The sequence below is a fragment of the Eumetopias jubatus genome, unplaced genomic scaffold, assembly GCF_037043125.1.
Source record: "Eumetopias jubatus isolate StellerSeaLion01/CBP00866 unplaced genomic scaffold, mEumJub1_p1.0 scaffold_3, whole genome shotgun sequence".
Classification (NCBI taxonomy): domain Eukaryota; kingdom Metazoa; phylum Chordata; class Mammalia; order Carnivora; family Otariidae; genus Eumetopias; species Eumetopias jubatus.
The window spans coordinates 65,857,962-65,872,424 of NW_028274809.1; the positions used below are offsets into that span (position 1 = coordinate 65,857,962).

The 14,463-nt window shown below is 36.3% G+C and overlaps 1 protein-coding gene across 3 annotated transcripts in view; it reads left to right on the forward strand.

Annotated features, from left to right (window-relative positions):
- Positions 1-14,463, forward strand: part of TTC21B (tetratricopeptide repeat domain 21B) — a 74,644-nt gene that overhangs the window by 24,671 nt on the left and 35,510 nt on the right. For all 3 annotated transcript variants that reach the window (XM_028122033.2, XM_028122042.2, XM_088021651.1), the window contains exons 12-18: positions 1,524-1,653; positions 4,897-5,054; positions 6,544-6,768; positions 7,885-8,123; positions 9,899-9,971; positions 10,452-10,562; positions 11,274-11,412. In XM_028122033.2, coding sequence (XP_027977834.1) covers positions 1,524-1,653; positions 4,897-5,054; positions 6,544-6,768; positions 7,885-8,123; positions 9,899-9,971; positions 10,452-10,562; positions 11,274-11,412 — 1,075 coding nt within the window. The remainder of the gene's footprint in view (positions 1-1,523; positions 1,654-4,896; positions 5,055-6,543; positions 6,769-7,884; positions 8,124-9,898; positions 9,972-10,451; positions 10,563-11,273; positions 11,413-14,463) is intronic.

Below are 14,463 nucleotides of genomic sequence, written 5' to 3' on the forward strand. Positions count from 1 at the left end.
AGATTGTCCGTATATGCTTTACTCTGAAAGCATTTACAGTAAAAATGATGGTGGGTCTCAAATAATTTTTTTCAATAAATAATTGTTAGCAGGTGGCAAAGAACCTTAACCTCACTATATCACCTACACTTTCATTGTTTTCAAGTGAAAAAAAATACTTTTAAAGAGTTTACTCTGTATTCATTACTGTTTGAAAACGTGTAAAATTCCAATCTTTAAGGCACCCTAGCCCTTGGGCGCCTGGGTGGCTCAGTTGGTTAAGCCACTGCCTTCGGCTCAGGTCATGATCCCGGAGTCCCGGGATCGAGTCCCGCATCGGACTCCCCCTTCTCTGTGGGGAGCCTGCTTCTCCCTCTGCCTCTGCCTGCCATTCCCCCTGCTTGTGCTCACTCTGTCTCTCTCTCTCTCTATGTCAAATAAATAAATAAAATATTTAAAAAAAAAAAAAAGCACCCTAGCCCTATAAAAGAAGCAAAACAAAATATGAAACTACTATGGGATTGTATAAGATAATATAGAATGCTAAATTTTATTACACAGATTATAAATGCTCTAGAAATTTAAAGAAGTTGAGGTGTTCTAAGCATCAATGGTCATATTTTGAAATTCCTTTTGAAATTTTTGCACATTTTTTTGTGCCGCAAGGTAGCAAAGAGATGTGGCACTTTCTTGTCAATAACAACATCTCGTGGTAGAAGTGATTGTCAGTAGGAGACCATACTCTAGCTAAGACTATATACTTGTGGGGTATAGGGGGACAATGGGGAGGATTATTTTTCAAATAAAGGAAGCAGCATTAGTAGGGCAAAGCAGGGAGAATGAACATTTGACATTTAAATTCTAATATCACATTTTAGCTTATGAGTGGGTAACCATTGATTAAGACAGCCATTAAAACAATAGATTTCTAGTACTCTTTTAGTTATATTTACTGCGTATTAATAAAAAGAGAAAAAAAAATAACAAAAACCTTTGAGGACCTTCAGCATGCCAGGCAGAGAAGCAGAAAATGTGAAGGTATGAGACATTTGGTGTAGCGCATGTGTTTTCTACCTTCTGATATCTACTAGGAAAAAAAAGAATTTTCAGAAACTGATCTTACAGTACTCTAGGGGGCAATGCAAGTTACTGAACTGAATAAATCACAAGGCAGGTCTAGAATTAGAATTCACATTGCCTCGACTCTCAATTCCAGCAAGAAATTCTGCCTCTTAGTTATCTTTCCTTTGAATATGTTTCCCTTACAGTTTTTGAACAAATACGCTCCTTTCGTGTTTTCAAATCAGTAATTGTGTAATTCATAACTATTTTGCTGAATAAAAGCCATTATTTACATGGTTTGTTCATAGATCCCAGGGAGACAAATTAGTATTAGTCACATTATGGTAAAGATATGCAAAAGTAGAATAACAGAAATTTTGGAAAAATAGTTTTGCTAGTTCTACTAAAATTTAAAGTGTGTGTTCACTTTTAACTAAATACTAGAACTTATAAAATGATATGCTGATTTGTTTTGTTTATAGCCTGCAAGTCCTGGGCAACCTCTTTCTCCACTTCTCAGACGTTGTACCTCAATCCTGGAGACTATAGTAAGAACTGTACCAGGTCTTCTGCAAGCTGTCTTCCTAATAGCAAAAGTGAAATATTTATCAGGTAGAATATACCTTAAAAACTTAAAATAACTTTTTTATTCTGATGTTAACAAAAACAAAAGGGAAATAAACTAAGTATATATGTGGAGAACAGTCACATAAAATGCATTTTACTTGTGCACAAATAAATAATTTTAATCCAAAACAAAATCGCATAATATTCTGTACTGTTTAATTCTTTAAAAATTAAAATAAATGTAATATTTGTTGATCACACGAATTGCTGGGAAAATGCAGTTGTACCACTTAAAAAAAAGTCCGTCAGATACTTAGATGGCAATAAGAATTTATAGTCTTTAGTCCATAGTTATTGACTCATTGGCATAGCCAGATGAAAGGTTTACCAGGTTTGGGGCCTTTATGAAATGTATTGGTTAATTCCTGTTTAGTGTCTGTGACTATGTATAGCTCAAAAAAAAAAAAAAAAAAACCCAGATATATAACCTTTGTTTTAGGACACAAATGGGTTTGTGACTATATACATAATAGACCAACCTTTGGGGCTTATATTTATGTACCTTTTCTAGATGAATACCATGCAAAGTAAATTAAATTTGTAAAATCATAAGGGGTAGAAACCAACTTAAAGGTATCATCCTAAACAATTATTTCTTATATATAATGGAGAGAGTTAGAAGATTGACTTTGCTAATTTTTTGTACCTCAATTTTAACTGTTAAAAAAACAAACAACTAGATGATCTCAAAAGCTGGGATCTCGAAAATACTCTAGATGTAAGAAGTGGCTCTATAATACCTTCTTCTGGTTAAGTTCTGTTGGGCCACATGAAATTTCTACTTTCCTCTGAGTTGAACTGGTATTATCTACTAAATAATTGAACTGGGACTTTTGAGTTCTTTGATTAATTTATTAGACATCTGTTATTTTGAAAATTGATATAAATCAGTCTCAGTGTAGTAATTCTTAATTGCCAAAGTCTCTAGAAATGAAAGTCTCATATATTGACCCCATTTTTAAAAACAGCAGCCTTAAATCATTTAAAATAGTGCTGCCGTATGTCTGAATAGCGGTATCCTGATAAAACTGCCAACTACAATGACTTCTAACCCCAGAACTACCCAGAGTTGGACCAGACTTCGCAGGTTAAGGGCACAGACATGAGCCATAAGTTCCGGGGTTGCCAAGGCCACCTGAACTTCTGACTAGCTGGCTACAAATTCGGGATTTCTATGACCCCTCAGGTTCAAGTTCACTAGAACGACTCCTAGAATTCGGGAAATTGCTATACGTATGATTAGAGTTTTAGTATAGCAAAAGGATACTAATCCAAACTAGCAAAAGGGAGAGATGCACAGGGCAAAGGCCTGGGAGGGTTCCAAATGTGAAGCTGCCATTGTTCACTGTCTGTGGAGTTGGTACACATCAACAATCCAACACGTGTATATATGACAGTACGTAGAGAGCATTAACAACTAGGGAAGCTCACCCCAGGTTCATTATATAGGCAGGGATATGGAATCATTGGGCATGTGATTGAACTCAGGCTCCAGGGTCCTGCTCCCCAGTTCAGGTAGATAACACCATCCTCTGCTTGGTTGGTCTTTCTGGCATGGCTGGTCCCCACTGAGTCATATTCTTAACATAAGCTATCTAGGGCTTACTATTCATCTTCTCACTTATATAAATTGTCAAAGCCAACCTCAAATAACAAAGATACTTCTCTCACTCAGGAAATTCCAAGATTTTAAGACTCTGTCCCAGGAACCTGGGACAAAGACCAGCCAAATTCTGTGTTACAAAGACATACATGCAGGACAGAAATGTCTTTCATTTTTCCCTTAAAGGAAATTAGGCTGCTCTTAGATTAAAATGTTATATTGTTGTGTTCTTTTTTTATATGGCTATTTTCTGCAACAGTGATTACCCATTTCTCATTTTTAAATATTTAGTGACCTTCTAAATACTAACCACGCATCTTTCCCCCATCATCACCTTTAAAAGATTCTAATCTCAATTATTCATTCAGTCCTCATATTCTTCAGTCTCTTATTTGTAAACCCTGATTCTTTTCCTATGTGCTTTCCCCCTTAGCAGTAACCTTCAAGTTATCTCCTTAAATCTTTTCCTCCTTAAAGAACATGGGGGTGGTAATTTGCACACCAGTTTATTATACTTAACATTCCCATTTCTTATTTCCTTTTCTGCCTGCTTGGTTCTTGAGTGTTAGAGTGTATCACAACAATGAATAATCCAATATTATTTATTATGTTTGTTGGTTGATTGACAAATTTTGATACTATGTTTAGTATGTTATTATGCAGCCTCAGCCCGTTACTTGTTTATTAATCCTATGTCTCTAAGAAAACTGTTTTCCATGTAGATGGATTCTGTCATGGGTAGGTTGGGCCTTTGGGAAGTGGAAGCCCTAACTGTAAAACTTGTTTGGTCTATTGAGGTATCAGATGAGGTTAAGGAGCGTAATGGAACAGAGAGTAATTTAGGGTCTGTTCTTCCCTGATGCTCCTAGCAAGGTTGAATGGGGAGCTGCGTTCCTATACCTACTTAACACAGTCTGTGAGATGGCTTTAGGTGGAATGCTGTGGGTTATATCACTAGAAATTTCTTCTAGGACCTAGAGTTTATATTCTTCCTTCTCTGAAGAGCCTCTTTCTACCCCATCTACCAGCCTGAGCCTAACAGATTCCACCATTCCTGTCACTTTAATTTTGATCCTTTCTTCCATCTAAGACTTGTAGATGTACAGAGGATGTGTATCCAAAACATTGGCTATTATACTTGGCATTTAAAGGCATATTAAATCAATAGCTCCTATTTCTGAATGTCTGGAATATATCCTTAGTGCTTTTTTTGTTATTTTATATACAGCAGTAAAATTTCTGGCCAAGGATGATTATAAGACTATGTATCTTCTTTGTTAATATAAGTGACAGCACAGAATTCTAGCTATTTAAATGTCTGTGTTTTGCAAAACTTACTGTAATGAAATTTTAAGTAAAAAGTTTTTTGATCAGGAAAATAAATAAAGGTACATTTATAGTCCTCTCAGAAGTAGCAATGGTGATTGACTCTGATCCTTTCACAGCTTTCCCTGGTTTGCTTCTTAGGGCTGGCCTGACTTACAGGTATATTCTTTCATGAAGATTAGAAAGGGGCTACCTGGGGCAGGTAGGCATGGAACTGTCCATAAACTATTCATGTCCCTCCTCTCTCACATCTCTCTCTCTCAATCATTTGAATTATAATGCTTTGTTTCTCTTATTAGGTGACATTGAAGCAGCTTATAATAACCTGCAGCATTGCCTAGAACACAACCCTTCTTATGCAGATGCTCATCTCCTGATAGCTCAGGTTTATTTGTCTCAGGAAAAATTCAAATTGTGTTCTCAGTCACTTGAACTTTGTCTGAGCTATAATTTTAAGGTAAGTATTCCAGATTCAGGTGGATAAAACATATCACCCTCCTTGAACCTTTAGCAAGTGTCTGCATATTCACTTGTTTTGTATTTTTGCGTATAATGTTTTGCTAATAAATTTATTTTTAATGGAAAAAAGTTTGGATTCACAAGCAGGAGAAGAAGTGGAGGCAGCTGTTGTGTAATTAAAAAAAACTTTATGAACTTGGAGACAGAGGACCTGGGGGGTCAGTGTCTGGTTTTCCCACTTTTCTCTCTCTGAACCTTCTCTATAAAATTCATAATAACACCTTACAGTTATAGTGGGCATTACATGCAGTAATGGATGTATATAAAAATAATTATAAACTGTAGAGCATTATGCCAAATATTTTTATGTGTAAGAACTCTATATTGCTTGTTTCTTTCTTGGATTGTGGGTTTTAATAACTTTTTAGAGTCATCATCAAAGAACACCTAGTCATTTTGAAAGTTCGTATGTGGTTTGAGGATATAAACACATTAGATTTCTAGCCAAGATATTCTGTGTTACATCCCATATCCCTAAGCATTAGGAAAAATCATAGGTTCAGGTGCTTCCTGAACTACCTGGAGTCATGGAGGAGCTCCTCAAACTTTTGCTTTGGTTCACAGGGTTTTGAACCCTGTTATGTGAGGACCCTTCAGTGGACTGGAGAATTCAGGATTTGCAGAAGACAGTGCCTTTTTCTTAGGTTAGTAGTTCTCAAGACTAGTGGTGCATTACCACCCTAGTGCTAGTACCCCATCCCAATGAATCGAAATCTCTGAGAGAAGAACAGAATCATGAGTATTTACACAGAGCCCACCAGAAAATATGATGCCTAGCTCAGGCTTACAGCCATAGCCTTAAGGATGATTGGAGCCTTCCTAGACATTAGGTGGCTGACCCATCACCTCATTCTGGATTGTCTCCTTCAACTCCTTCTTCAATCTTTTTGTCATTTTCTTATTTTTTCTGTATACACTTTTGGTACCCAAAATAAAGATAGAGTCTTCATAACTAGGTGTTTCAGAGTAGTATCAAAGGGTAAAACCAAGTTTGACTAAAGTGTTCTGAGATTTTTAATCTTAAAATTAAAAAAAGAAAGGGAAAAAACTGTGTTTCTAGAAATCTAATGACTTGATATCAGTATTAGAAGTCCCAGATAAATTCCTTTCCTGAAAACTAAATTTCCTAGAATATATTTGCTAGCCTTACAAGCTTTTTTTGGTGTTTTCTCTTCTATCATGGTAAAAGCCCTTAATCACCTTGTTTGTCATCCAGGAGGATGCTAGGTAGTGGCAGGTTGCCTGAATCTGATTTAACACAATAAATGGTCAGAAAGTTAATAAAAAGACAGAAATAGACCTCATGTATACGATCACAGATAGACTGTCCTCAGAGATTCTGTTATTTTAATGTTTGGTGGATTGTAAATTATGTGTTGGCATTGTAAGCACTCCAAGGAAGTATTTCTGAATATTACTTTTTTCAGGTGAGAGAAAATCCTTTATATCATTTGATAAAAGCTCAATCACAAAAGAAAATGGGTGAAATAGCAGAAGCAATTAAAACTCTACATATGGCAATGAGTTTACCAGGAATGAGGAGAATTGGAGCTTCCTCAAAATCAAAATACAGAAAAACCGAAGTTGATGCAAACCTTCGTTTATCAATCTTTCTCGAGTTGGTAGAGGTTCACCGCTTAAATGGAGAACAGGTAAGTCAAGTTTTAATTCAAGCCTTATAAAAAATGAGGAACCTGGGGCGCCTGGGTGGCTCAGTCATTAAGCGTCTGCCTTCGGCTCAGGTCATGATCGAGCCCCTGCATCGGGCTCCCTACTCAGTGGGGAGCCTGCTTCTCCCTCTCCTACTCCCCTGCTTGTGTTCCCTCTCTCGCTCTCTCTGTCAAATAAGTAAAATCTAAAAAAAAAAAAAATGAGGAACTTAACATCATTAATATCTGTTTTTAGATTGCAACAGTTGCTCGTCAGTTATTTTCATATTTTAGTGGAAATTAAGAAGGCTGTGTCTAGATACTTGCCAAATCTCAAAATAATTTCTATTTCACTAATACATTAACCTAAATATATATTTAAGAAGAACCAATTCTACCATAGATAGTTGATTCCAGAATGCACTATTTTTTTTCACATGTTAACATTTCTGAAATCAAAATGTCTTATAATCTCTTAAGTTGAGATGAGTCCTAAAATAAATGACATTTTAGATTCATCGAGGTACACATTTGGAACTGAGGGAATATATTCAGCTGAGGCATAACAGAAATGAGGTCCTGGCATAGGGAATAAAGTAATCTGCTAGTTAATGAAGAGCCATTTGGTACAGGGGAGGATTGTGGACTGGATCCCATCAAGGAGGCAGTAATGAGCATGGCTGAGAGTTTAGGCTCTGGGGTCAGGCTGCCTGAGTTTGGGTTCTGAGTCTGTCATTTGTTAACTTCTTCACTCTCCAAATTTCAGTTTCCTTACTGCATGGTGGGGATAATGATAGTAACTACTTCAGAGAATTTCTATGAGAATTAGGTGCCGGATGCAAAGTAAATGCTTATTAAATTGCAGTAGCAGCAGCTCTCGTGTAGCAACCCCCATTGTCCTGGTCATGAAAACTTTTCAGCCAACAGATACTTATTTATACAGTCATCTGAATTTGGTCTCTGAGTTTAATTTTTAATTTTTGTACTTTTCAAAAATCTGTCAATATTTCATGAAGAGCCTAACATTTACTATTCATTCTGGATTTGGAGAAAATCTTCATTTCTAATGTAATTTGTTGAATATTTTGAAAGAGTGTTATTTTAACTTCATCTTTACAGCATGAGGCAGCAAAAGTTTTACAAGATGCCATCCATGAATTTTCTGGGACATCTGAAGAATTACGTGTTACCATTGCTAACACAGACCTAGCTCTGGCGCAAGGAGATGTGGAGCGGGCTTTAAGCATGCTTCGGAACATTACAGCTGAGCAGCCTTATTTCACAGAGGCCAAAGAGAAAATGGCAGATATTTATCTGAAGCACAGAAAAGAGAAAATGTTATATATTACTTGTTATAGGTAAGTGATTATTTTAACCCATTGTATTTTGACACTTCTTAAAATTAATCCCCAAATTTCTTTTTTTCTTTTCTTTTAACTGCTTTACGGTATAGACCCTTTCCCTAATATGTTCAGCTACCAACGCAATCACACTAACCAAGTAACTCAGTCTCCCTAAGACATAAACCATAGTGATTATGATTATTTCAACCTGTGGCTTACTCTGGATTCTTAGCTGTCCTCCTTCATTAGATGTGATTTCACTTCAATTCTGTTTGGGATGGGCAAGAGCAAGTTATGTGTATTCTAATAGCTTAAGAAAGCTGTGTAATGTAACAGCAGTTCAGGGGTCTTTTTTTTTTTTTTAAGATTTTATTTATTCATTTGAGACACAGAGATAGAGCATGAGCAGGGAGAGAGGCAGAGGGAGAAGGAGAAGCAGGCTCCCCCCTGAGCCAGGAGCCTGATGTAGGGCTCGATCCCAGGACCCTGGGATCATGACCTGAGCTGAAGGTGGACACTTAACCATCTGAGCCACCCAGGCACCCCTCAGGGCCATTTTTAATGCTCAGCATGACAGCTCTAGCAATAGAAAATTATGGCTTAGTATATACCACACCAAGGTATGGATTACAAGTTTTCCTTGGTGAAAGGGCAGGGACTTTAACAGTTATATTATACACTTGTGCCCTTAGGAGTTATTGGGATACACACATTCATGTGCGTGTGTGTGCATGTGTGTGCACAGACATACACACGGGTTGCTCTTTTCTCCCCAAACAAAAAGATAAACATATAAGCACACACTTTATGTAAGAGAAAATCAACATTTTTATCTGTTGAGAACATAGCAACATGTTGATGAATTCAGTCATTGGTTCATCTATATTATGTAAATATCCAAACTCGGAACACTGCTCAGGTTCTTTGTAGGTGCTGAGTGATTCAAAGAAACTGAGCAGGATTCCATGTATAGATGGATGAATTAGAGGTCCTAGATCATATTTTCTATGTTTCCAAAAGATCACTAACTGTCATCTCTCATGATAGGAAAATATTTTTTTTAAATATTTTATTTATTTATTTGAGAGAGAGAATGAGAGATAGAAAGCATGAGAGGGAAGAGGGTCAGAGGGAGAAGCAGACTCCCTACTGAGCAGGAAGCCCAATGTGGGACTCGATCCCGGGACTCCAGGATCATGACCTGAGCTGAAGGCAGTCACTTAACCAACTGAGCCACCCAGGCGCCCTGATGGGAAAATATTTTAAAATAGGGTCACTTTGTTTTGGATACTCTGTAATATCGTAGTTCAAAGCACAGGCTTTGTTTCAGGCAGATCTGACACATTAGTTGTAGACTTCAATTCTTCAACATCTATAAAATTATACTTCTTAAATAGTTTTTGGACCAGTTGAATAAGAAACCATACGTTGCAATAGCATCACATGATATTTTTGTGCCTTCACTCTCACATCATTTCAGAATTAGAGATAACAAAACCTATTTCTGTATAATTGATATGTTTACTATCTACCAGTACTCTTGTTACCTGCATTTCAGAAAATGGGAAGATTGAATGAAAAAAAAAAAAGGGTTGATCTAGCATAAACAGTCTGGGTGTGGGTATGGGTAGGTGGTTTTTCTTTTTTCTCTTTCAATGTTACACTGTTGAAAATGTAGAAGGTACTCTGAAGGCTATTGGTTAATTGAAATAAGTGAGCTTACCTTGTATTTAGCTGGTGTAGAAGATATTTGTATTCATTCTACTAAATAGAGTTGGTCTGATTTCTAGAGAAATTGCTGAGAGAATGCCCAGCCCTCGTTCTTTTCTTCTCCTTGGTGATGCATACATGAATATACAAGAGGTAAAGTTTCTGATGCTACTGAACTCAGATTTTTTTTAAAAATGGTAAAACTCTTTTTTGTGATTAGCTTCATAGTCTCTTAAAAGGAATTTTTAAATGTTATTTAATATATGACAATCCAGTCATCACTGTAAAAGGAAATAACCATTACAATAAAAAAGTTGTTTTCAAATTGAGATGCAATAATTCAGCACTATCATTTGAAATAGAGATGGTACCAGAAGCAAGTTAAGAGTCTCTGTTAAGTGGGAGAATGAAGAGAGCTACTGGCCAAAATGGTGTTTACTAATGAGTTACACCTAACAGTAGTGACTCTCACCTCTCTGAAATTGTTAACGTTTCTAGACTTAAATATGTGCTTTATTTGTCTCACTGAGTGAATACTCCAGGTATAGAGCTTAATTATAGAAATGTTGCCCTTTAATGGGATCCAGCTAAGCTGTTTATTCATTGCTAATTTTTTGTATCCGCCAACATTAGCCTGAAGAAGCCATAGTAGCGTATGAGCAAGCATTAAATCAGAATCCCAAAGATGGAACACTGGCAAGCAAAATTGGGAAAGCACTTGTCAAAACCCACAACTATTCGAAGGTAAGTACTTTATATGTTTGAAATATGTCTATTGGATTCAATGTTTCAAACCCTGCTCTATGAGAAGTCTTTAGCAAGCACTATTTACATCCTGATGGTTGTAAACTCCAAATTTATATTCACAAACTGGAATTTATGTTAAAGACTTATTCAGTGTCTCTTCATCACTGCATTTTGCAAAGACTGGGCCCTAAAGTTTACTTCTGACATCGTCTTACACCTAAACCCTGCAGCCAATTATGATGAAGTTGCTGTGGTTATATCTTTTTCATTCTATGACAAGCATAACAGATGTCCTTTCTGTTGAACCAGTTTTGATAAGCTGTGTGCTTCCCCTCCGCCCCCAGTAGGGGTAATGGATTTTCCTTAATTGTTAATGTCTTGTTCTATTCCTGGTAACTACTGAACATATATACAGCCACTAGCAGAGTATTTGCATTCACTGAAGTTCACTGGCCTCTTGACTAAAACTGGTAAAAACAGTTTCACCAAGCACTTTTCGTTAGCTGCTTTTCATAAGAAATGCTTGTTGGCTTGTCTGATGTTTGCTTGTCTAAGCAAAATGGCATACTTAACTGATAGGCAGGTACATGCCTAAGCTTCTAGGTTTTTTCGAGTTTTTGTATGCTTTAAGTCTGTAGTGTATAAAATATCTACACTTAACACCATTCTCATTGCCTCATTTTCCTAACTGAAATGCATTTTGTTTAGGCAATCACTTACTATGAAGCCGCTCTGAAAAGTGGACAACAAAATTTTCTCTGCTATGACCTGGCTGAGCTTTTATTAAAATTGAAATGGTATGACAAAGCAGAGAAAGTTCTTCAACATGCTCTCGCTCATGAACCTGGTATGAAAGTCTTTCTGATTTGAAAAAAATATATACCATACCGATAGGTCTGATCTATTTTATTTTTATATTATATAAATGTTTATTTCTATTCTCAGTATTATATATGTGAGGTTGATTATTTCATTTATGAGCATGTCACTCTGCTAAAATAAGATATTTGAATAATAACAGATTTATGAAACAGCTAATTGTGTTATAGAGAGATACTTTACTTTCCAAAATGATATAAAGGGCGTTTCCTTTAAATTACAACTACAGCTGATATTTTTATACATCAAGTCAACACGTTTATAATCTTTTCTCCTCTTTTAAGTTTTTTTTTAAAAATTCAACACTCTAAAAGAATATACTATGTAAGTCTCCAATTTCTCCCGTGAATTCTACTTGTCCTGTTCTCAAACTACCTCCCTAGAGGTAACCATTTTCGTGTTTTAGTGTATCTGTAAATATATAAGTGTAATATGCATAATTTTCTTTTCAAATGGATTGTTCTTTCCATCCTGTAATTTTTTTTCAGACAGCATGTGCCAGATATCATTTGATGTTAGTACATTCATGTCATTCTAATGGCATCATAATATTCTATAACTCCACAGTTTTTTTTGTTTTTTGTTTTTTTTATAACTCCATAGTGTTTTTTAAACTTCCCTTCAATTACTGGGCATTTAGTTGGTTTTCCATTCTTTTGATATTAATAAACTATGTTACAGTAAATATCCTTGTATCTCATTCGTTGGTATATACTTCCTTCTATTTCTTAGGAGCAAGATGCTAAGTCAAAAACTACGTGCGTTGAAAACATAAGTGGGTACTATAAATTGCCTTCTTACAAGTTTGCTTTTTAAAGATCTTTATTTTAAATTAAAATCTAGCGCTTACTCATCACCAAAATTTAAAGATTACAGAAGTGAATGCAAGTTGTATTGTCCCACTCTCCAGAGAAAACCACATTTACCTTGTGTGTCATTCTAATTAGTGTCGACACCATGCCTCTCTCTCTCACACATAATTACATACCACATTTTTCCTACCAAGATGGGATCGCATTATACTGCACATCTGCAGTAGGCATTTTTCGCTTAGTAGCTTCTCTCCATGTTGGTAAATGTAGTTCTTCTTTATTTTCTTTAGCACAGATAGAGCATTCTACTATATGTTGATATCAGAATATTGATAGACATTTAGATTAAAGAAAAGTTCAAGACAGTACTGTCCCATCATTGGGACAAAAATGTCCCATCATTGTGTAGCATTAATCAGAGGGGGAAAAACACTTTAATTTGCATTTCTTTGATGATTGATAAGGCTAGGCATTATTTTATGTCTGTAGATCACATTTTCTTCTAGGATGTTTTTGTTCATATTCCTTTATCTTTGACCCTGAACCTCTGATTCATCATCTGTCACCTCTTACTCATTTGGAGACATTTTTCTCCCATCCTGTTCCTTTTTTTGTTTTTTCAATTGAATTTATTATTTTCTCAGTCAAATAAATAATTATTACATATGCCAGTCTTTTCTTTTTTTGAGTTCTGAATTTCCTATCATGCTCAGAAAAACTTCCCTCATCCTAACATTGTAAAAATACTCTTTTATATTTTTTGGAATTTTTATAGAACATTAACCCATGTGCTTTAATCCCCATATAGTTTTGACTATATAGTTTCCCAAATGGAGAACAATTTTGTTTCAGTGCCATGTAGTGAGATGCCACTTTTACTATATAATAAACTTATTTATATGTATGGCTGATTCTGGGAATCTTCATTTTCTTACCCTGAGTTATTTTGCTTTTGCCAATGTCCAAATCACTGTAAATGTGTTTGGATACCTGAAAAGGTTAGCCCAACTCTCGAGTTTTCTAGTATTGTCAAAATGGCATTTTAATTTAGCTTTGAGGAAGTTGGTGTTTAAATTCTTCTAATTTGGGATGCATTTACTACATAAAGTGTTATTAGTTCCATAAAAACATTTGCATGGATCTGTCAGACCTTGCTTGAAACACTGCAGATGGCCTTACATGTGCATATGCATTTTTGAAAAGGGTATGAAAGAAGAGAGATTCAAGTAGCACGTTCTACTTGTATGAGTGTTAAGTTTATTACATTTATGTAATATCAGTGCTTTCATATAATAAATATTTGTTGAGCATTTCATTATATGTTATTTCCTTAATGTCCACATTTGTTTTTGAGGTGATTATAATTATCTCCATCTTTAAATTAGCAATCTAAGCCTCAGTTTTCTTGACATATCCACCTTCATCTAGCTGACGTAGCATCTGGGTTCTAATAAGCATCTGAATCTTGGCATGTCTAGTCAGAATTCGTCATCTGCCTCCTCACATCTGTCCTGCATGCAGCCTTCTTCGCCTCAAAAACAGCTTCATCCCTCTTAGCCATTGCTGAGAGCCCCAGTCCTAGCCGTCACCCTTGTCCCTGGCCGTAGGAAATCCTGTTGATTCTACAGAACCACTCTGTCCACTAGTTCCACAGCTGTCGCCTTGTACAAGCCACCATCGTCCCAAGTGGATTCTGGCAGTGACCTTCCAGCTGGCCTCCCTAGTCCGTCCTCAGCCCCAAGCCCCTGCTGTAGCCTCTCTCAACAGCTGCAGCACTGAGCCTTTTAAGCAGAGGAGGTCTGCTCTTGTCTGCTCGAGCTCACTGCCGTCTCCGCATTTCCCTCAGAGTTAAGCCGAAGTCTTCACAGTGGGGCTTGGTGCCCTTCTCATGTGTGCAGCGTTGCTCCTCTGGCCCACTGTGACGGTCTCCTTGTTCCTTGTGCAGTCTCACAGTTTCTCTCACCTGTAAAGTAGCAATAACAAAACCTGCCCCTCCTGAGACTTTAAAGAGACAATATATAATATATATAAACCACTTTGATACATGTGTGGCACAGACCATGCACTGGATGGATAGTGGAAGAAATATATTTTTGTTATTTATCTAGGGTTCTTTTATTGCTCTTAAATCACAAAATAATAATACCAAGTATTTAAATAGCACTTACCATGTACTAGAATATTTTAATTACATATGCGAACTTGTT